This window comes from Lacerta agilis, chromosome 6, assembly GCF_009819535.1.
Source record: "Lacerta agilis isolate rLacAgi1 chromosome 6, rLacAgi1.pri, whole genome shotgun sequence".
Lineage (NCBI taxonomy): Eukaryota > Metazoa > Chordata > Lepidosauria > Squamata > Lacertidae > Lacerta > Lacerta agilis.
Window position 1 is genome coordinate 63,182,074 of NC_046317.1, and position 17,927 is coordinate 63,200,000.

General features: G+C 42.8%; 1 protein-coding gene across 12 annotated transcripts in view; it reads left to right on the plus strand.

The window, feature by feature from the left end:
• The first annotated feature begins 6,356 nt into the window (after positions 1-6,356).
• The window catches only part of PPP1R12B (protein phosphatase 1 regulatory subunit 12B), a 105,718-nt gene continuing 94,147 nt past the window's right edge, over positions 6,357-17,927 (plus strand). For 6 of the 12 annotated variants that reach the window (XM_033153076.1, XM_033153074.1, XM_033153079.1 and 3 more), the window contains exon 1: positions 6,359-6,794. In XM_033153076.1, coding sequence (XP_033008967.1) covers positions 6,519-6,794 — 276 coding nt within the window. In that variant the 5' untranslated portion in view covers positions 6,359-6,518. Of the gene's footprint in view, positions 6,795-17,927 lie in introns of all 12 variants that reach the window. The other 6 variants (XM_033153075.1, XM_033153077.1, XM_033153080.1 and 3 more) reach the window with 3 other exon arrangements.

Sequence of the window (17,927 nt, forward strand, 5' to 3'; positions counted from 1 at the left end):
AATGCCATGCATGCAACTGACAAAAGGCACACATAATTGTGTCAGATCTGTTGTCTTTCTTCTTAACCCCCAGCCAGCTAGCCCACTTTTGGAACTCTCCTGGTACATGTGAAGGATATGAAGGACTGTCTTACAGTGCAATCCTATGCGTATTTCCTCCAAAGTAAGACCTGTTGTGTTCAATGGAATCAGCATAGGATTGTAGTCTTAGTGCTTTCCTTTCTGATAACACATGATAGAGGAAGAGAGAAAAATACTACAAATAAAATGTAGAAGCTTCAAAGGGAATATTTGGAAATACTTCCTGGTTTGGTGTTGTTACTGATGGGCAAATATTTTTATTGATTAGTGAACATATCATAACATACCAGAAAGAAGGAAGAGGTAAGTAGGGATGTATATATATTTAAAGTATTTAAGGTTGCAATTTAAGGAGAAGGGGATTTAAGGAGAAGGGGACGACAAAGGATGAGATGGTTGGACAGTATTCTCGAAGCTACTAACATGAGTTTGGCCAAACTGCGAGAGGCAGTGAAGGATAGGCGTGCCTGGCGTGCTCTGGTCCATGGGGTCACGAAGAGTCGGACACGACTGAACAACAACAACAAGGTTGCAATACTACAACCAGCCACCTATGTGTGCTCACAAGTGGAGCATGTCAGTGATCCTAAGTAGCTTATTCCTAGCCATCTATAACCCTGGGTGAAAACTGCTTCTGAACATGGTGGTTCTATTTAGCTGTCATTGATAAGCTTGATCTTCATTAATTTGCTGGACCTTTTTAGAAAGCTACCAATCATCAGCACATCTTGTTAATTAAACATTGTGTTGACAATGTTCTCTATCCACATCCCTTTCCCATGATGTTCTTGTTTTATTTTATTGCCTTTGTCTTGTGTTTTCAAAAGTATTGAGCCCTAACCTCTTTGGTGTTTCTTCATGGGAAAGATCCTCAAACACTTTGAGCACCAGCTTGCTTTTTTCTGAACCTCTTCCACCTCTAGGATCATTCCATTGAAATGTGGTTTTCTTGAGAAATGCCAGCAGGGCTGATTGGGGGGGGGGAGTGCTAATGGTTTGCCAAAGCCCTTTATGCATCTTTTATTTGAGTTTTCTTTGACATGAACATTGCCTAAGAAGTGCCAACAGAGAATCTGTGAGTCATTCACACATTTGCTGCTGTGGCTTATTTGCTCACTCAATTCATTGATTATAGATGGTAATGTTAATGGCATATTAATATGAGTGAGGCTACTTAAGGGTAATTTGTAATGCAAGATGGCAAATGTAATAAGTGAAAAATTATTGCAGTTTTTAAAGAAATAGCAGCAACTATCATATGACAAAATGCCACAAGTTTCTTGCCACCTCTGACAAAGGCTTCCATTGAGTGCCCGTCTCAGAGGTTCTAGAAGGCTGTGGAATGCTCAGAGCTTCTTTGTGTAACCATAAAACAGCAACAGGAAATATATACAATAGTGGCAAAGAAAGGAAGACTAATTTCCACACTGCATTTCTGTATATATCAGCAGCAGCTGATCGCCGAAGAATTGATGCTTTTGAATTATGGTGCTGGGAGGAGACTCTTGAGAGTCCCATGGACTGCAAGAAGATCAAACCTATCCATTCTCAAGGAAATCAGCCCTGTGTGCTCACTAGAAGGACAGATCCTGAAGTTGAGGCTCCAGTACTTTGGCCACCTCATGAGAAGAGAAGACTCCCTAGAAAAGACCCTGATGTTGGGAAAGATGGAGGGCACAAGGAGAAGGGGACGACAGAGGATGAGATGGTTGGACAGTGTTCTCGAAGCTACTTACATGAGTTTGGCCAAACTACGAGAGGCAGTGAAGGATAGGCGTGCCTGGCGTGCTCTGGTCCATGGGGTCACGAAGAGTCGGACACGACTGAACGACTGAACAACAACAAAGGCAAAAACATGGAATGGAACACTGATTTTGTTCCTTCTTTTTATGCAAGTTTATTATATTAACTACAGCAGCATATCCAGTAGTAATGAAATATGAGTCAATTATTCATTGAACCCCCCCCCCAAAAAAAACCTAGCACTGGAAAAATCTAGATCTGATTTAGTGTGTATGTGTTACACAGGCTAAATGTTTAATCCAAATGTTGAATTCTGATGCTTCAGTCTTGTGTATACATTTATTTGGAAATAAGCCCCATTGAATGCAACATGGGACTTACTTCTGAGTAAATATGCAGGTAGGTATCAAACTAAATAATTGTGCAAGTGAAACAACTTCCACTTGCACAGCAGGAGGTTCCACACTCTCCATCCCATCCCTAAATCTTCTATAGAGGATTAGGGGGGAACCTCATCCGGAAATGTGGGAACATCCAGTTGAGCAAATCAAGTCATCCCACTCTTACAAGCACTACTTTGGACTCAATTCATAGTAAGAAGTGCAGTATTTTGCCATCTGATATATTTTCTTGATGTTTTGTAATCAGAGGTTAGATGATATGGGTATTTATTGGGTTCAATGAATGACTTAGCTTTGGATTTATGGGTTTCTATGGATGCTTAATATAGGATATGATATTATTGTTATATAATTTATATTATACAGTATTGACTGTTTCTCTTTACTTTGTTGGAGAGAAGTAAAAGAAAGGAGGGATACAAAATAAATATATTAAGCAAAGAAACAATGTGTATTTCAAATCTCAAGTGTTATTTAGTTGGAGAAGGTAACATGTAACATTTTCCTCCTAAAGAGTCACTGAAGAAGAATAGTGCTTTGTAATATACTAGCTGTGGGATTTCTTCTCAAATTGATGAAGTCTCAAGGGTGCAGCTGCCCCCTGGTGTTTAAATGGTACTGTTACACACAGTGCTTAAACAATAATTGAGTGCCAGCAAGGTATTTTTAGATTCTATCCGATAATTACCAAATAACACATCACCAAAAGAAGTTTAGAGAATAGTTCATTTATTTTTCCAGCTGGATAAGGTGTATGTTTTCATTATGTTCTTTATGTTTCAATGTTTTATTGTTTTCAGTCAATTACGCTTCTTTGTGTAATCATGGACAGAAATGAGAGGTAAAGATAATAAATCCAATCGCACCAAAAATCAAACCACCCAAGACTCAGACAAGGGTCATGAAACTATTTACATGCAATGTCTGCAGTTAGCTATATGGAACTATGTTGGAAAAGAGACAAAGATGAAGCTGGTTGATCAAAGATTGACATAACAAAATATATTTGGAGCTGCTCTGAAATAAACTCAGTTTCTTTAAAGTCAGGGACAGAAGTATATTTGTGTAGCATATTTCTATACTAAATCGTGACAAAGAGGGCCAGTTCAGTTGCTGATATGGTATTCATCTTCCACTATATAACTTTGAAAGTCGCTAGTTTGAAAGCAATCCTGTTTTTCGTATTGTGTTAGGGAGTTGACCACTATAGTGCCAGAAAAAGATGCCTCAAGGACCCACTTTGAACAATGTGCAGTTGGGTGCATGTACCAAGTAGCAGGCAACAAAGAGCTGGAGTCAGGTAGCTTGACGGGAAGCTATAGCAGATGGGAAAATGGGGGGTGGGATCAGCAGCACCAGGGACAGCACCAAATTTTGCTCCAGCAATGGACAACAGGGAAGTGAGCCCTTTTATCCTGCCAGGGGCCTGATGAGTGCTTGAATTTTTACTCTTTAGCCAAGGAGTTTGCATCCTTTCCCCATGGCAGAATTGTGTGGTCTAGCTATCCTTTCTGTGATCTCAGTTGGGGGCCTGCAGGTGGCTCATTGCAATTGGGGCTTGGAATATCACACTCCAATGCTATTTTGTTCCTCTTCCATTAGAATATCACCTTCTTCCTTTAGAATATCACCTTCACAGCCTTCAGCTCAGACATAAAGTTCCTTCTGTCCCCAGGACCTGTGGGAATTCTTAATCCCAGACTGGCTACCTTCCCTTCATTCACAGAACATGTTTGTAAAAACTCCATGATATCATAATTAGCAGACAGAGCAATTCTCCTGCCCAACACACCACAAATGGGGGCTCTTATGCATAAGTAAGAAAATGATCTTTATGAAGGCAAGAAATGGTGCAAGTTAGACAGCAGACCAAGGCACGGCAGCCTCAGTTACAAGACTTCCTTGCTTTATGGGAAAGTCGAGAGTGCATGTGCTTGGTTCCTCCAGAGGGAGTGGGTCTGCTCCCATCTGCAGACGTGGAATCTCATTTTAGGTGATAATACAACACCCTCCTATTCAAGCCCCTAGCTCCACTCTGTCAGCTCCTGGCTGGTGTAGTTGAGGGCTTCAAAGATTGGGCCCCTTGGGACTCCTATAAATCTAGATGGTACCAACTCCTAGAAAATAAAATCAGATTGATAGGCATCGAGCTGGAGCCCTTGTACAATTCAAGCAAGCAACATATCTTTCACAATGTCCAAATTAGACTAAAGGATGTTGAGAGACAAAATATTGTGGCAGCAGTAAATAAAATTTGCTCTCCCATATTCTATGATTTAAATATCCTAGATAGCAGGGTCAACTATGTTACTAAACTAATTATACCAGCCCAACGTAGGGCATTTATGTTGGCCCAACTGAATATCTTTCCCTCGGCATTTGTCAGGGGTAGATATCAGAATATTCCCAGAAACAGGAGATACTGCAGATGTTCCCTGAATGTCCCGGACACTGTAGAGCATATTCTCTTTTATTGTCCACTACACAGTATGCTGCGTGAACGTGTGTTGTCCCCCCTTTTGGATGGTTTGAATCCGCAGCACAGTGGAAGTGTTGGATTCTGTCTCTCTGACATTGACCAAGGGGTGACTGCAGGGGTAGCCAAGTTTTTGGCAGCAGTGCTTCAAGGAGTACTTTAACAGGACGAAATTCTAGATTTTACTAATACACACATACAATCAGCCTATGAGTTTAATTGTTGTTTCTTTGTGTATATATATTTTAAAGTTCCTGTATGTGATTCTTTCTCTCGCGATTTTACATGTAAATGCCTAATAAAGGTTTGATAAGTGTGAGTGCAGGACTTTGGATCCCTGTTCCACCCCCAAATGCCCCATTGGAGGGCTTTATGCTTGCTGTCCCAGGTGATGGGGCACAGTTGGACCTTCCACCATGGTGGATCCCCCCCCTCTCCCATTTGAGATGTCCCTCTTTCCTGTCATCAAAATCAGGATGTGAGTGTGTGTTGGGATCACACCCCTTGCTTGCACAGTTAGTATCAGAGGCTGCTCTGCCATAAGGACATAGATATATTATCCGCCTTTTAAAATGGCTGCCATGTTGTGAATGTGCTATTTATAGTGATTCTAGGACTCCCCCACCAAACGAATGGTGACAGGTAATTAAAATAAAGTCCAATGATAGCTATAATGTGTGACACTCATTTGGCCAATTATTAAATTCTCCAACAAATGCCAGGTATGCTAAGAGCTAAACCACCCACAAGATGGAGCTAATGAGGCGAAACAAGTATCAAAGCAACATCTTAAGCTGCTTTACACATCCCAATATCCTCCAAGACCATGTTGCAGAAACATGCATTATCCCATGGGCTTAGCAAAGGGGCGGGGCGGGGCGGGGGGGCAGTTGCCCCCTCTAGATCAAGTAAAACAATATAAATACTTAACTGACCAATCACGTTGGTTCTGCCCCTCCCCCAAAGTCCTGCCCGCCCTAACAAAAATCCTGGTTATACCCATTCATTATCCTACTCTTAACCCCACAGAAGGAAGATCTCTTTTCTCCACTGAATAATTTCTATTATTCCTGTTTATGATTTATACAAGATAATCAGTTTTATGTGCTTTACATTCTGTGTTTGCAAAAGCAATTTACTCTTTCTTCGTTTTGCTGAAGCTAAGAAAAAGTGACTTACTCAGCGCTATATGCCACGGAAGAAGTGAGCTTTTAACGCAAATCTTCCAGCCTCCAGTCTAATTCCATTCCTCACCTCCATAGGCAGCCATTCTTTATCCTGGTGTATAAATGCAACGAGCAGAGGAAAATGTTGCCTAAATATGCTCATGTGGTAGCACTATTGCTGCTACAGGTAGTAAGAGTAATAACAATTCAGCATTTTCCCTTTGTTCAAGGCACTCAATATCTCGGGGATAATGCCACAATAACCACCCACCCACCTTTCAGTCATTCTCTCATTTTGAATCTCCCTCTTTTCCTACTCCCCCGAACAAAAAAAAGGTAACCTGGCAGACCTGGCGACGCAGAGGATCCTGGGAGGTGTAGTCCCCCCAAGGATCCCCACCGGGGCAGCCCCCTCTCAGAACTACCTTTCCCATGATGCTCGGAGGCGCCGTCTGCGCCCGCGCCGCAGTCAACTCCGGCGCTGCGGGCGAGGTGGGGACGGGGGACGGGCAGGGGGAAGTTGTAAAGATGGCGGCAGAGCCCGTTCGCTCTTCCCCGGGCTGAGGCGTTCGGCGAGGGTCCCTGGAGTGCCGAGAGCGGCGAGGCGGTGCCGGCGGCCCAGCAGCAAGCGGCGGCGGCGGCGCTTCCGTCATGTCGGAGCCGGGGCACTTGGGGGTGAAGCGGGCCGAGTCGGCGCGTCTGCGGCGGGCGGAGCAGCTGAAGCGCTGGAAGGGCTCCTTGACCGAGCTGGAGCCGGCGGCTCCCGTCCGGAGCCGGCGCCGCGGCGGGCCCCGCGTCCGCTTCGAGGACGGCGCCGTCTTCCTGGCTGCCTGCTCCAGCGGCGACACCGAGGAGGTGAAGCGCTTGCTGGCCCGCGGAGCCCGCCTCAACACGGCCAACGTGGACGGGCTGACGGCGCTGCACCAGGTATCCCGAGGCGGCGAACTTCCCTCCCTCCCTCCCTCGACCTGTCAGCCCCTCGCTCGGGCAGGGATTGGGGGGCGGGGGGGGGGGCGAAAGGGAGAGGCCGACCCTTCCACCCACCTCCTGTTCTCCCGCACCTTACGGATGATAGCATTGCTCCCCACCCCTCCCAGCCATTTCCCATTGCTTTTAGGGTAATGACCTATAGATAGGATGAATGGGGGAGAGAAGAAGGCGGCTTGAAGGGCAGGTCAACAGAGCCTGCCCGCTGCCTTCTAGTGAACTGGGATCAAAGTTTTCTCCATCATTCTTTCTCCTTATTCCTCTTCCACCACCGCCACTCCAGTTTTTACCCCTGCCTCTTCACCTAGGATTGACCCTTTCGCAGGTGGAGTAAGGCTATTCCTTGTGGGAATAGTCAGCGGTTGTGCCAAGGATCCATGGCATGACTCATACCCTGCAGGATCTGTCTCTCTCTCTCTTTCCCTCCTCCAATTTTCTGGAAGGGCTGCACTTCCTTTACTGCGTACCCCCTCGATGTAATCTTAGGTGAGAGCTGGCTTCACTTTACAGAGACATCCCCGGCCCTTGCTGGGCACAGTAGGATGGAGAACAAGTAGTGCCTTGTTTTGCTTGTGGATGGCAAGGCTCATGGTGATGGCATAGCAGCATATGCTGGGCATCAGTGGAACTTGAAATCAGCTAGTTTCTCCTCTATTCTCCTTGAGTGCAGCCTTTAAAGTCCTTGTGTCAGTGAACATAGCTAACCTTTCTGTGGCGGTGCCAGCTGAATCACACTTCTCACAGCCGTATCTCTTGTAACCTACTGCTTTCTGTCAGCACCACGCTCTTCTCATTTATTCATTCTGGCAGGGGTTTTGCTATCTGGATAGCAATATCCACCCAAATTGTGTTTCTTTCTCCCATTGCAGCACAAATGCAATGTTCTGCCATTTACTGTGAACACACTTACATTCTCTTACCAGAAATCCTCTGGGGCAAGATAAGACCATACAAATAAATTCAGTTAGTCTTAACCTATCTTGTCTCCTCTTTCATCCAAAAAGAGAGAGGATTGAATATACTGTATGGGCAAAACAGACTTGGCTGGAAGTCCCCCCCCCCAAAAAAAAATAAAGATCAGGGCAAGGTCAAACTAGTTGGGTAAGTGTGGACTAAAGTTCCATGTTTACAGTTTAAATTGTGAATTGCCTGAGGAATTTGTTTAATACTAAGCTACCTTTTTCGGTCTTGACCCACAGGAGAGTTCATAACTTGATAGAATATGCTTCAGTAAAAACATTATCTGCCACAGCTATTTATAAGAGGGACTTCCCTTCCTTACATTCTGCCCTTTCACTTACACGACTCTCCAGAGTTCTAAACCAAGGCACTAGATTGGAAGATACCATTACAAACTAAGAAGCTGCTAGAAAAGTTATATTTGGCCTGGCCATGGTTTCAGCTTAAGGTGTTGATATGCTTCTAAAGCATTGAAATCTACTGAAATTATTATTGTTCTTTGTTCATTTATGAAGCATTGTCAGTAACCTCAAGATTATGATTTGGCTACTGCTTTCCATACAAGAGTTGCTGTGATACTTTTGACTTTCAAAACCTTTTCTCTTGGCAACCTTTCCAGAGACCACAAGGTGCCAGGGTCTGAGATAAGCAACATAGAATTCTATTAATAGAATCCCTAATGTACTGCAAGTACCGAAGGTATCCTGGAAGGATACTCTTAAAATGACAAAAGCATCTTCATAGTGCAGTAGATAATACATTTAAGACATTTAGAAAGACAGTGGTACCTCTGGTTACGTACTTAATTCGTTCTGGAGGTCCGTTCTTAACCTGAAACTGTTCTTAACCCGAAGACCACTTTAGCTAATGGGACCTCCCGCTGCCGCTGCGCCGCCAGAGCACGATTTCTGTTCTTATCCTGAAGCAAAGTTCTTAACCTGAAGCGTTATTTCTGGGTTAGCGGAGTATGTAACCTGAAGCGTATGTAACCCGAGGTACCACTGTATCTAAATAACACTTGCATGATTCACTTGTCACGCAAACTGAATTTATATGTAATCATATTTAAGTGTTTGATACTGTGAGTGACTAGAACATGTTGCCTTTATATTCTCCTGCTATTTACCCTGAAAAGATAGGTAAAAGTTTCATTAAGTGCCCAAAGAAGACTGGTATGATCTTTTTAATCCATCCTGATAAGTACTGAAGAGCATAAACAAAGTTTCAGTAATGTGAAAAAGCATAAATTATGCATAATAAGCACATTTGTACTTATTGTGGCATAATTTCGGGCATGGGAATGGTCAAGGAATCATGCAGGGAATGCATCCCTGATTCTTCTTCTTCCTTGGCGATCACTCGTAGCCGAGTAAGATTGTCTTCCATAAACACGCTTTTAAAAATGAGTCCGTAAGTGACTGTGGAGGCCAGTTCTGGATCCACACGTCCTTCCACAGTGGGGACATTGGTTTCCGGGCGGGAGTTGATCACGGTGTGGATTTGCCAAATGTGCCTTCCTCTTAGCACGTTTCTCCCTTGCGTTCTGAGTTTGAGTGTCTTCAAAGTCCATGACACCTTTGGTAAAGGCTGTTATCCAACTGGAGTGCTCACAGGCCAATGTTTCCCAGTTGTCATTGTTTCCCTGATTGGTGGAGATATGACTACTTATTCACCTTTGAGTTTCATTGCCCAAGAAGCATATATTTGCATACTTACATAAAAGTTTTTAAAATGAAGAGCTGCTGATTTCTAGTGCAGCACTAAATGTTCTACTTGCCAGTAACTGTAGAATTCAATGAATCCTTAATATAGGTAAGAAATTTTAATCTGAAGAGTACAGCTTGCCATGTAGTCAAATCCTTTTAAGGCCTTACGTGTGATGTTCTCTTGGTACACCATATTTAGTAGCACCTTGATAATTCTTACACTAAAAGCATTGTGATCTCCAAATGTATTTAAAACATAATTGAGAAAAATGGAGCTATGCATGCTCTTGGGGGAAAGTGTCTGATTTTGCTGCTGGTTGCATCGAGTTTGAAAGGATGTGACATGTGAACAAGATCTGTGTTTTGTTGCGCATAGCCAACTGTTATGTTTTGCCAAGCAAACACTTCCTTAATATTAGAAAGCTCTAGAAATGACTTTCAGCCTTACATGTGGGCTGAAAATAAAGTGTTATACCCAGTTGGGGGAAGTGACTGATATAATGGTGACATCCCTCTCCTTGGCTTGGATTTTTGTGTGATCCCACAGAGGTAGGCGTAAATCCTGTGCAATCTTGATTAAACTGGAAATCATTCCATTCTATTTCAGGGAAGCGATCCCTAGGCTATGTATTGCCTTCTGCTCAGCTATTGGCGTGGAACATACTCTGTTCTGTGGACTTAGCAGTTGGACTGAATTACTTTATGGTTGAGATCCCTCAGAAGGTCAGAATCATATGGGAACATCATCTGGAAAATATTCCCACCCCCAAATATTGTGCTGATCATTGTTCTCCTCACTGTGACTCTGCTAGTCTCAGCAACAGGCTGAGCACAAGGACTTCATGCCATGGGCTCTGCTGCTAGCTGCTCTCCATTACTGGCTTTAATACTTGGCAAGCCCACACCTCACATTCTGTGACATTGAAGCTGGGATTAGAGCTCACCATGTCCTCTTCTGTTTGGTGTGAATTCTTTGCTGCCATATCTGGTGTATTTTCTTCTGCCTCTCCCTATCTCTCTCTCTCTCTCTCTCTCTCCCTCCCCCCCACTCTCTCTCCTTCCTGCCTCTGTCAGAAATGGTGTGTGAGGAGAGTTCCAAGTGTTTTCTATAGTCACATGGAAGCACTTTATAAAAAAAGCAGAGAATATCTTTTTTTAAAAAGCTATCAAGATCTAATAGATTCTAGTTATGTTACAGGTGCAATTCAGAGTTCTGGTTTTGACCACTAAAGCCCTTTAGGGCTTTGTGGCTGGGATACTTGAAGGACTTATTGTCTCCACGTTTTCTTGCCCATATACTAACATTTTCAGATGAGGCTCTTTTTTTTGGATGTCTCCTCCATTTTATGTGTGGTAGATGGCCTCATGGAAGTTGACATACTCAGTGGTGGTAACCTGAGTTTGGAAAGATGTTTTCATGTAGGCTTGCTTGGAATCTGCCTTGATGTCATTTCAGTACCAGACAAGACCCATGTCCCTCTCCAGCTTTTAAATCCTGTGTACATTGCTTTTATGGTGTGGATTTAATGAGATCATTATTTTGTATTCTGTGGAATACTAGATAGGGGGTGTCCTTTTCAGTTTAGTAAGAAATCCTCAGATTTTCTTGCAACTTCATTTTCTGTTCTATAACTGGAATCAGCTGTTGTTGAAGACAAGCTTGTGTCTATTTCTGAATCTCAGTTATTAGATTTATCAATCTTCCATTTTTATCTCCTAGTTGATTTATGCTTTCCTAGTTGAGTTAGGAATTTTAAAACGTTTTGTAATTTGCCTGCATTGGATTGGATCTTGGTGTTTTAGAGGTCACTCCTTGATCTCAAATTGAGGTGTACTGGCCAGTTGTAATATTTAATTTCAAACATTCACTTTGGCTGCAATACTAGACCCAATTACTAGATAATAAATCCCATTATGACTTTAATGGGATTAACTTCTGAATCAACATGCCTAGGATTGTGCTGTTAATAGCTGTAGGGTGACAACTTCTAGATTTGTAAGATAGAAACTGTGCTCTTTTGCATCACAGTTTGCACTATATTTTCTGCTGTGAATTCTCTTAACTGCACTTAGGCCACTCTGCCTTGCCCCTATACCTTATTTGTAAGTGGCAGCTATACCACCATTGGGACACTGGCTTTGTGGCACTGCCTCAATGTGTTAGCCACCCCTTCATGTTGCCGACACAAGGAAATAGATAGGAGCTGTATTTTCAGAATTCTGAAGAAAGGAGGGTGTTCCTTTCTGTCAGTCAACATACCAGAAAGCAGGCTTCATTGGCGGCATGCAGTGTCTTTCCACCAGGAGACAGTATGATGGCTGCCTCATTTCAACCAATAGCAGGATCTTTTTACAGCAGTAGTTCCTCAGCAGTAGTTCCTCAATTGCTCTGGTAAAGGTAAAGTGTAAAGGGACCCCTGACCATTAGGTCCAGTCACGGACGACTCTGGGGTTGCGGCGCTCATCTTGCTTACTGGCCGAGGGAGCTGGCGTACAGCTTCTGGGTCATGTGGCCAGCATGACAAAGCCGTACCCACTATCAAAAGAAATGGGAATCTGTGGCTAGTGATTGGTGCCACACCAACTGCTGATGGAAACAACCCCCTTTTCTTCCTTAGTATTTTAAAGATACAGTGTGTAGATATTTTTTAGAAGGTTGATATGGACTCAGTTTAAATGAAAATGTTTGTTACTTACATGGATGTCATAGTTTGTTTAGTGGTACAATGTGACATCTTGGGCATGGTAACTTTTTCCACTTGTAAAGGATTTAAGGTTCAGAAAACTTAAATTGAAAAACAACCAACATTTACAAATTTGCTTCCTAAGAACAGTAAATAAAACTATGCAGTGGTCCAATTACAGTTAACCTCCACGTTTTACCAGGATTTGTCATCAAAATTAGTGAAATCTTTGACTGAAGAATGATCACCGGCTGTTAATCTTCTATGTGTCAGTGGCCTTTCAGGTCCTCACTGAACTTGGCTCTTGGATATTCTGAAGTACTGAATTGATCTGACACAGCAACTGCTCACCATCCATTTCCGGACTATATGAAAAACAGGCTTCTATTTATAACTTGTTCACTTTAGGCTTCTAAGCTACTGTTGTTTCTTTGCAGTATCTTGACTTTAATTTGATCTACAAAGGTCTCACGAGTATCTTACCAGCCCTGTTTGCATGCAACAGTGAGCCATGTTTAGAAACAAACCATGTCTTACCACAAACAAGTTCCAGTAGCATGATTAAGCACCGTGCATTTCTACACTCTCCTCACTCTTCCTTTTGCCTAGTCAAGAAGAAACAAAACCCTGAAGCAGCTGGCTTAGCATTATGTTTTAGGTTACTTTATGTGTTTTGTTTGGAGAGAAACCACGAGCACTGATTTGCACAAAAAGCCAAGCCAGCCACTCCAGTGTTTGTATTACTAGCTAAGCAAAAGGAGCAGTGAAGCTGTGCAATTGAGTAGCATGTGCTGCCATATTGAATCTTCAACCTGAATGTGTTTAGGATTGGAGTACAAGCTCTTTGAAGCAGCAGATGCTCTAGTTTCTTAGAAGAAAGTGTCTGCTCAGAATCTTGCTTGTGCCATCGTATGCCAGGGTTAGTACATCTGTAACCCACCAGATGTTTGGCTCCCAATTCCCATTCATTGTAGCCAGCATGGCCAGTGGGCTGGGATGATGGGAGTGGCAGTACAACAACACTTGAAGGGCACCAGATTGGAGAAGGCTACTGTTATGTCAGCATAACACTTGCTTTTTTTGTGTGATGTGGTATTGATGTGTCTCTTGGGGTTTTCCTTCAAAACCTTTTGTGCTGGGAGGGTGAAAAAATCAATCTGAATGGCTGCTGTCTGCTCTTAATTCTGTTATTGAGCAGAAGACAGAAATGTGAAAGCCCTGGGGATGAGGTTTGCCCCCCCTCTCTTTTGAGGTCTGCAAAAGAAAAAAAAATGGAAATTAGGTATGTGAGAGAGAAATAACTGCTCTCATGAAGTACCGTATTTTCTATTTCAGAATATGAAACACTTATCACACTCCTGTGTTTCACACTCCTGCAAATCTTTGACACAATTTAATAACTTAACTTCATTACTATGACATTTTACTGATTTACTTAAAAAAGAGAAAAAAAATGCATACTTAGGATTGTGTGTTGGCACTGTACTTCTTTCCAATGCTGCAGAATACAGAACACCTTCAGGTATTTGGTTCAGGAGTGCAGTCTGGGTGTCTGCCAAAGATGTTGCTGATGCTGGCAAAGCCATTATACAGCATAGTCTTTGCTTTCTACTCACTTTGGATTCCTGTTCTACATTAAGGAAAAAAGCTAAGGACACTTGTGTGAGGTCAACAACATGCCCTCTTGATCCCTGCCCATCATGGTCAGTGAAATCTACTGTAGTAAGAGGGGATTGATTGATTGATTGAGTGCAGGGAGTGGTTAACTACATGAGCCAACCACCTTGAAACTAGTGGTAGTATCACCTTCCTGGACCAAGAAAAATACCACCTAGTCTTTAATATTCCTTTTCTGGGTAATGTGATTGAGAGGGTGGTGGACAGTCTTTTTGCAGGTATGCCTGGAGGAAGCAGATTGTCTAGACACATTTCAACACTTCAGTCTGGCTTCAGGCCTAGAAACAGCCTTGGTCATCCTGATTAATTAATTGGACGGGAGGGTGAATGTTTGTTCTCCTTGGATCTCCTAGCAGATTTCAACACCATTGACCACAGTGTCCTTGTGGAACAACTTTGAGGACTGGAAACACTACTACAGCAGTTCCTCTGCTGCCTCCAGGGGACTGTTGCTCAATTGCTCAGGGGCTATCTACAGTACTGTGCTATTTAGCATCTATATGAAACATTGTGAGCCATCATCCTGGAATTTGGAGCGTGGTACCACCGTTAGGAACCTGTCCATAGCTTACCCAGTTAGGCAGTCTTGTCAATCTCGTTATGCAAATAGGGAGAGCAGGAGGGATTATACACAATGAGCTTCCTGCCATTCCTTATTTATTACATGGATTCAATTCAGATATCATGTTCTTAGTCATATGAGCTGGGGCGGGGGACCTTCTTGGCCTGGTAGGCTGGCACTTTTTCTCCCATGCCTATGGGCCAACATTGACAGGTGGGTGGAATCGCCCACCTGCCAGTTATCTGCTATCATAATGATGTCAGGTGATGGACAGGTGGGTGGTCCCCTCCCATTTGTCAAAGTGGGAGTCTTACTGCCCATTGAGGATTGAACTTGACACACATCAGCTTGAGCGAAACTTTGGGCTCACATGCTTCACAATTCTCTCTCCTGCAAGTGTGGAACAGGACTTTTGCAACATTTACTTCTGCTTTCTGAGAATCCTGTCTTGTTATGTAGGAACCAGAGGATGTGATTTAAAACACCGATCAGTTTCAAAACAAGCCGATTTTAAGTTATGTGTGACAGAGCTGGCTTGTTTAGTTGGAGTTTATTTTAAAACCACAATGACTGGGTTGTAATAACAAGTCAAGAATTTCTGGAAGCAAAGCTAAACACTGCACAGATCCTTCTCCCAGGTGCATGGGGAGATGGGAGAGGGCAAGGCTACATCAAGCCCTGCTTGGGCTCCTACCAGTTTGTGAACATAGTATGAATCATGGTTTTGTGTGAATATGAAAACCAGTTCACTGCCTTTGTGCTAAACTTATATTTCTTTTGGCATTGTGCATAATTTGATTCTTCTTAAAATATAAGCATTTGTCTATTGTTGTTGCGAAGGGTACCTTCCACACATGAGAGGTAATAGGTGCAGTGAGTAGGAGTGAGTCAGCAGAGAGTGACAAAATAACCTATGTGGACTGCACTGTCACTCTTACTTGAATGTCAGTTCTAAAGTTCACTAATGACACAGCTTTAAAATGGTTTCATTGCTCTTTTAAGGAGTTATACAAGAGTAGAAATTCAGTTTAAGAATGTTCAGGATCAAGCAGCACTTAATGTAATATGGATTTCTTTATGCTAATTCTAGAAGACATTAAGTAGCCTATTAGTAGACTGGTCCACTGTCTACCTGTTCCTTCAAATAGTGAAATATCAGAAGAAAAATAACTGCATATATTTGCTTATAGGGTAAACAGTTCAGTTTCTGCAGGAGAAAAAAAGTCTAGCTCTTAGCTGCTATCTCTGGACTTCATTACATATATTTTTAATTTTTATGCTGTCCTGATATATGAATACTCTCAGGGCACCTTATACAATAAAGCCAATAAAAACATTAAGGCAACAATAAAAAGCTTAACAGGCAAACAGAACAATGCCTGGTATATGCTTCTGGAGTGGGTTAGGCTGTTGGAAGACTACTGGTAATGGTGTTTCCTCCAGCAGTATTCTTATTCTTATTACTGGTCCCATCACCTCCTGGCAATTAGAAGGGTAAGAAATGGAGGCAGTGAGAGATTTTACTTTCTTGGGTTCCATGATCACTGCATATGGTGACAGCAGCCACAAAATTAAAAGACGCCTACTTCTTGGGAGAAAAGCAATGACAAACCTAGACAGCATCTTAAAAAGCAGAGACATCACCTTGCCGACAAAGTTAAAGCTATGGTTTTCCCAGTAGTGATGTATGGGAGTGAGAGCTGGACCATAAAGAAGGCTGATTGTCGAAGAATTGATGCTTTTGAATTATGGTGCTGGAGGAGACTCTTGAGAGTCCTGTGGACTGCAAGAAGATCAAACCTATCCATTCTCAAAGAAATCAGCCCTGAGTGCTCACTAGAAGGACAGATCCTGAAGCTGAGGCTCCAATACTTTGGCCACCTCATGAGAAGAGAAGACTCCCTGGAAAATACCCTGATGTTGGGAAAGATGGAGGGTGCAAGGAGAAGGGGACGACAGAGGACGAGATGGTTGGACAGTATTATAGAAGCAACCAACATGAGTCTGACCAAACTGCGGGAGGCAGTGGAAGACAGGAGTGCCTGGCGTGCTCTGGTCCATGGGGTCACAAAGAGTCGGACACAACTAAATGACTAAACAACAACAACAACAATTTTTGCCATAGGCAACTCAAAATGACTTTTAAAAAGCACCGCTGAAATGAAATGGATGAGTGAAAGTGGGGGTGGCCAAAGATCCACTGGATCCTAAGTGACATTCCAGCAACTGGAGAGAATTCAAATACAGGCCTTTCTTCTTCCCCCACTTTCTCTCTGAGCTGCAGGGTTACAGAGGTGTCGGTGGCTCTGCGCCCTAGTCAGAAGTTAGGATTGTTCCCTAACATAGTAAATAAAGCTAGTGGCAGTAAAAATCAGTACAATGTGAACATATTTATTAATGGGCTATTCCCTCACTTTCTGTTAGCTTTACAGCTTTGCTTCCCAGCCACACATGATTACCATGCACATGTAGTCTTTTCCCCAAGTTTCCCTTGCAGCTTGTTTTTGCCGCCGCTGCCACCAAATCTTCAACTGAACACCTGTTGTACGAGCCTAGAAATAAAATGTTTCAGGTTCTGCAGTGTTCTTCTCATTCTATTGCAACTATCGCAGCATGCTGCCAATAACTCTTAAGGCTCACTGTCAGTTGGGAAGAATGTTATGTTGTGGCATTGGCATGGCTCAGCAGCAGAGCTAGAAGATTAAAGGATACAGAAGTGGCAAATAGAAATGATTTCACAGTACACATTGGGGAAAATATTTAATGAGGAGCTCACTGCAGAAATAAAGCAGTCATTTAAGCTGCTTATAAGATATTAGATGGTCAAGATTGTATTTTTCCATCCTTGCAATCAATATAAAATGTTCCTTGAGGGCCGTGTCAAACACTGTAGCTCCCCTGGTGCAAGAGACTTATTTAGAGCATGTGTACTCTGCTCTTCTGCCAAAAGCCTTCCCAGAGTGGCTTACATACAGTCAGTTAAAACAAGACTTCCATGCATGCAACAGAACTTCCTCTTCCTTTCTCCTTCAGCCTCCTGTGTGCCTGTAAAAGAAGCTTTGGAGAGTTAGTGGACCCTGTAGAGCACATTTTGGGGGCACGCGTTGGAGAGGTTTGGATACATCCCTTTGTGTTGGCAAGCGGAAGTGCTGTTAAATTGGCACCTGCTAAATGGACTCTCCAAAATATTTCTGCCATCTCTAAGACTAATAAAAGTTTTGCCTCATTTATCTTATCAGGTACTTCGTGTTTGAAAATGATACCATTTTTCTTACTTAGGGAACTGTTCCGCCCTCATGGGCTTCTAGCAATATTCTGAATATGTTTGTTTGCTTTCAGTTATACATGAAATTCATAGACATTTCTGTCATAGGATTTTTGAGTAAGTTACAGGAAGATGTCATTCAGTTTTACATGCATCAGTATATACCAGAAGCATCAAGCCAATGAATGGACTGAAAATACATAGTCACTGAGATTAGGT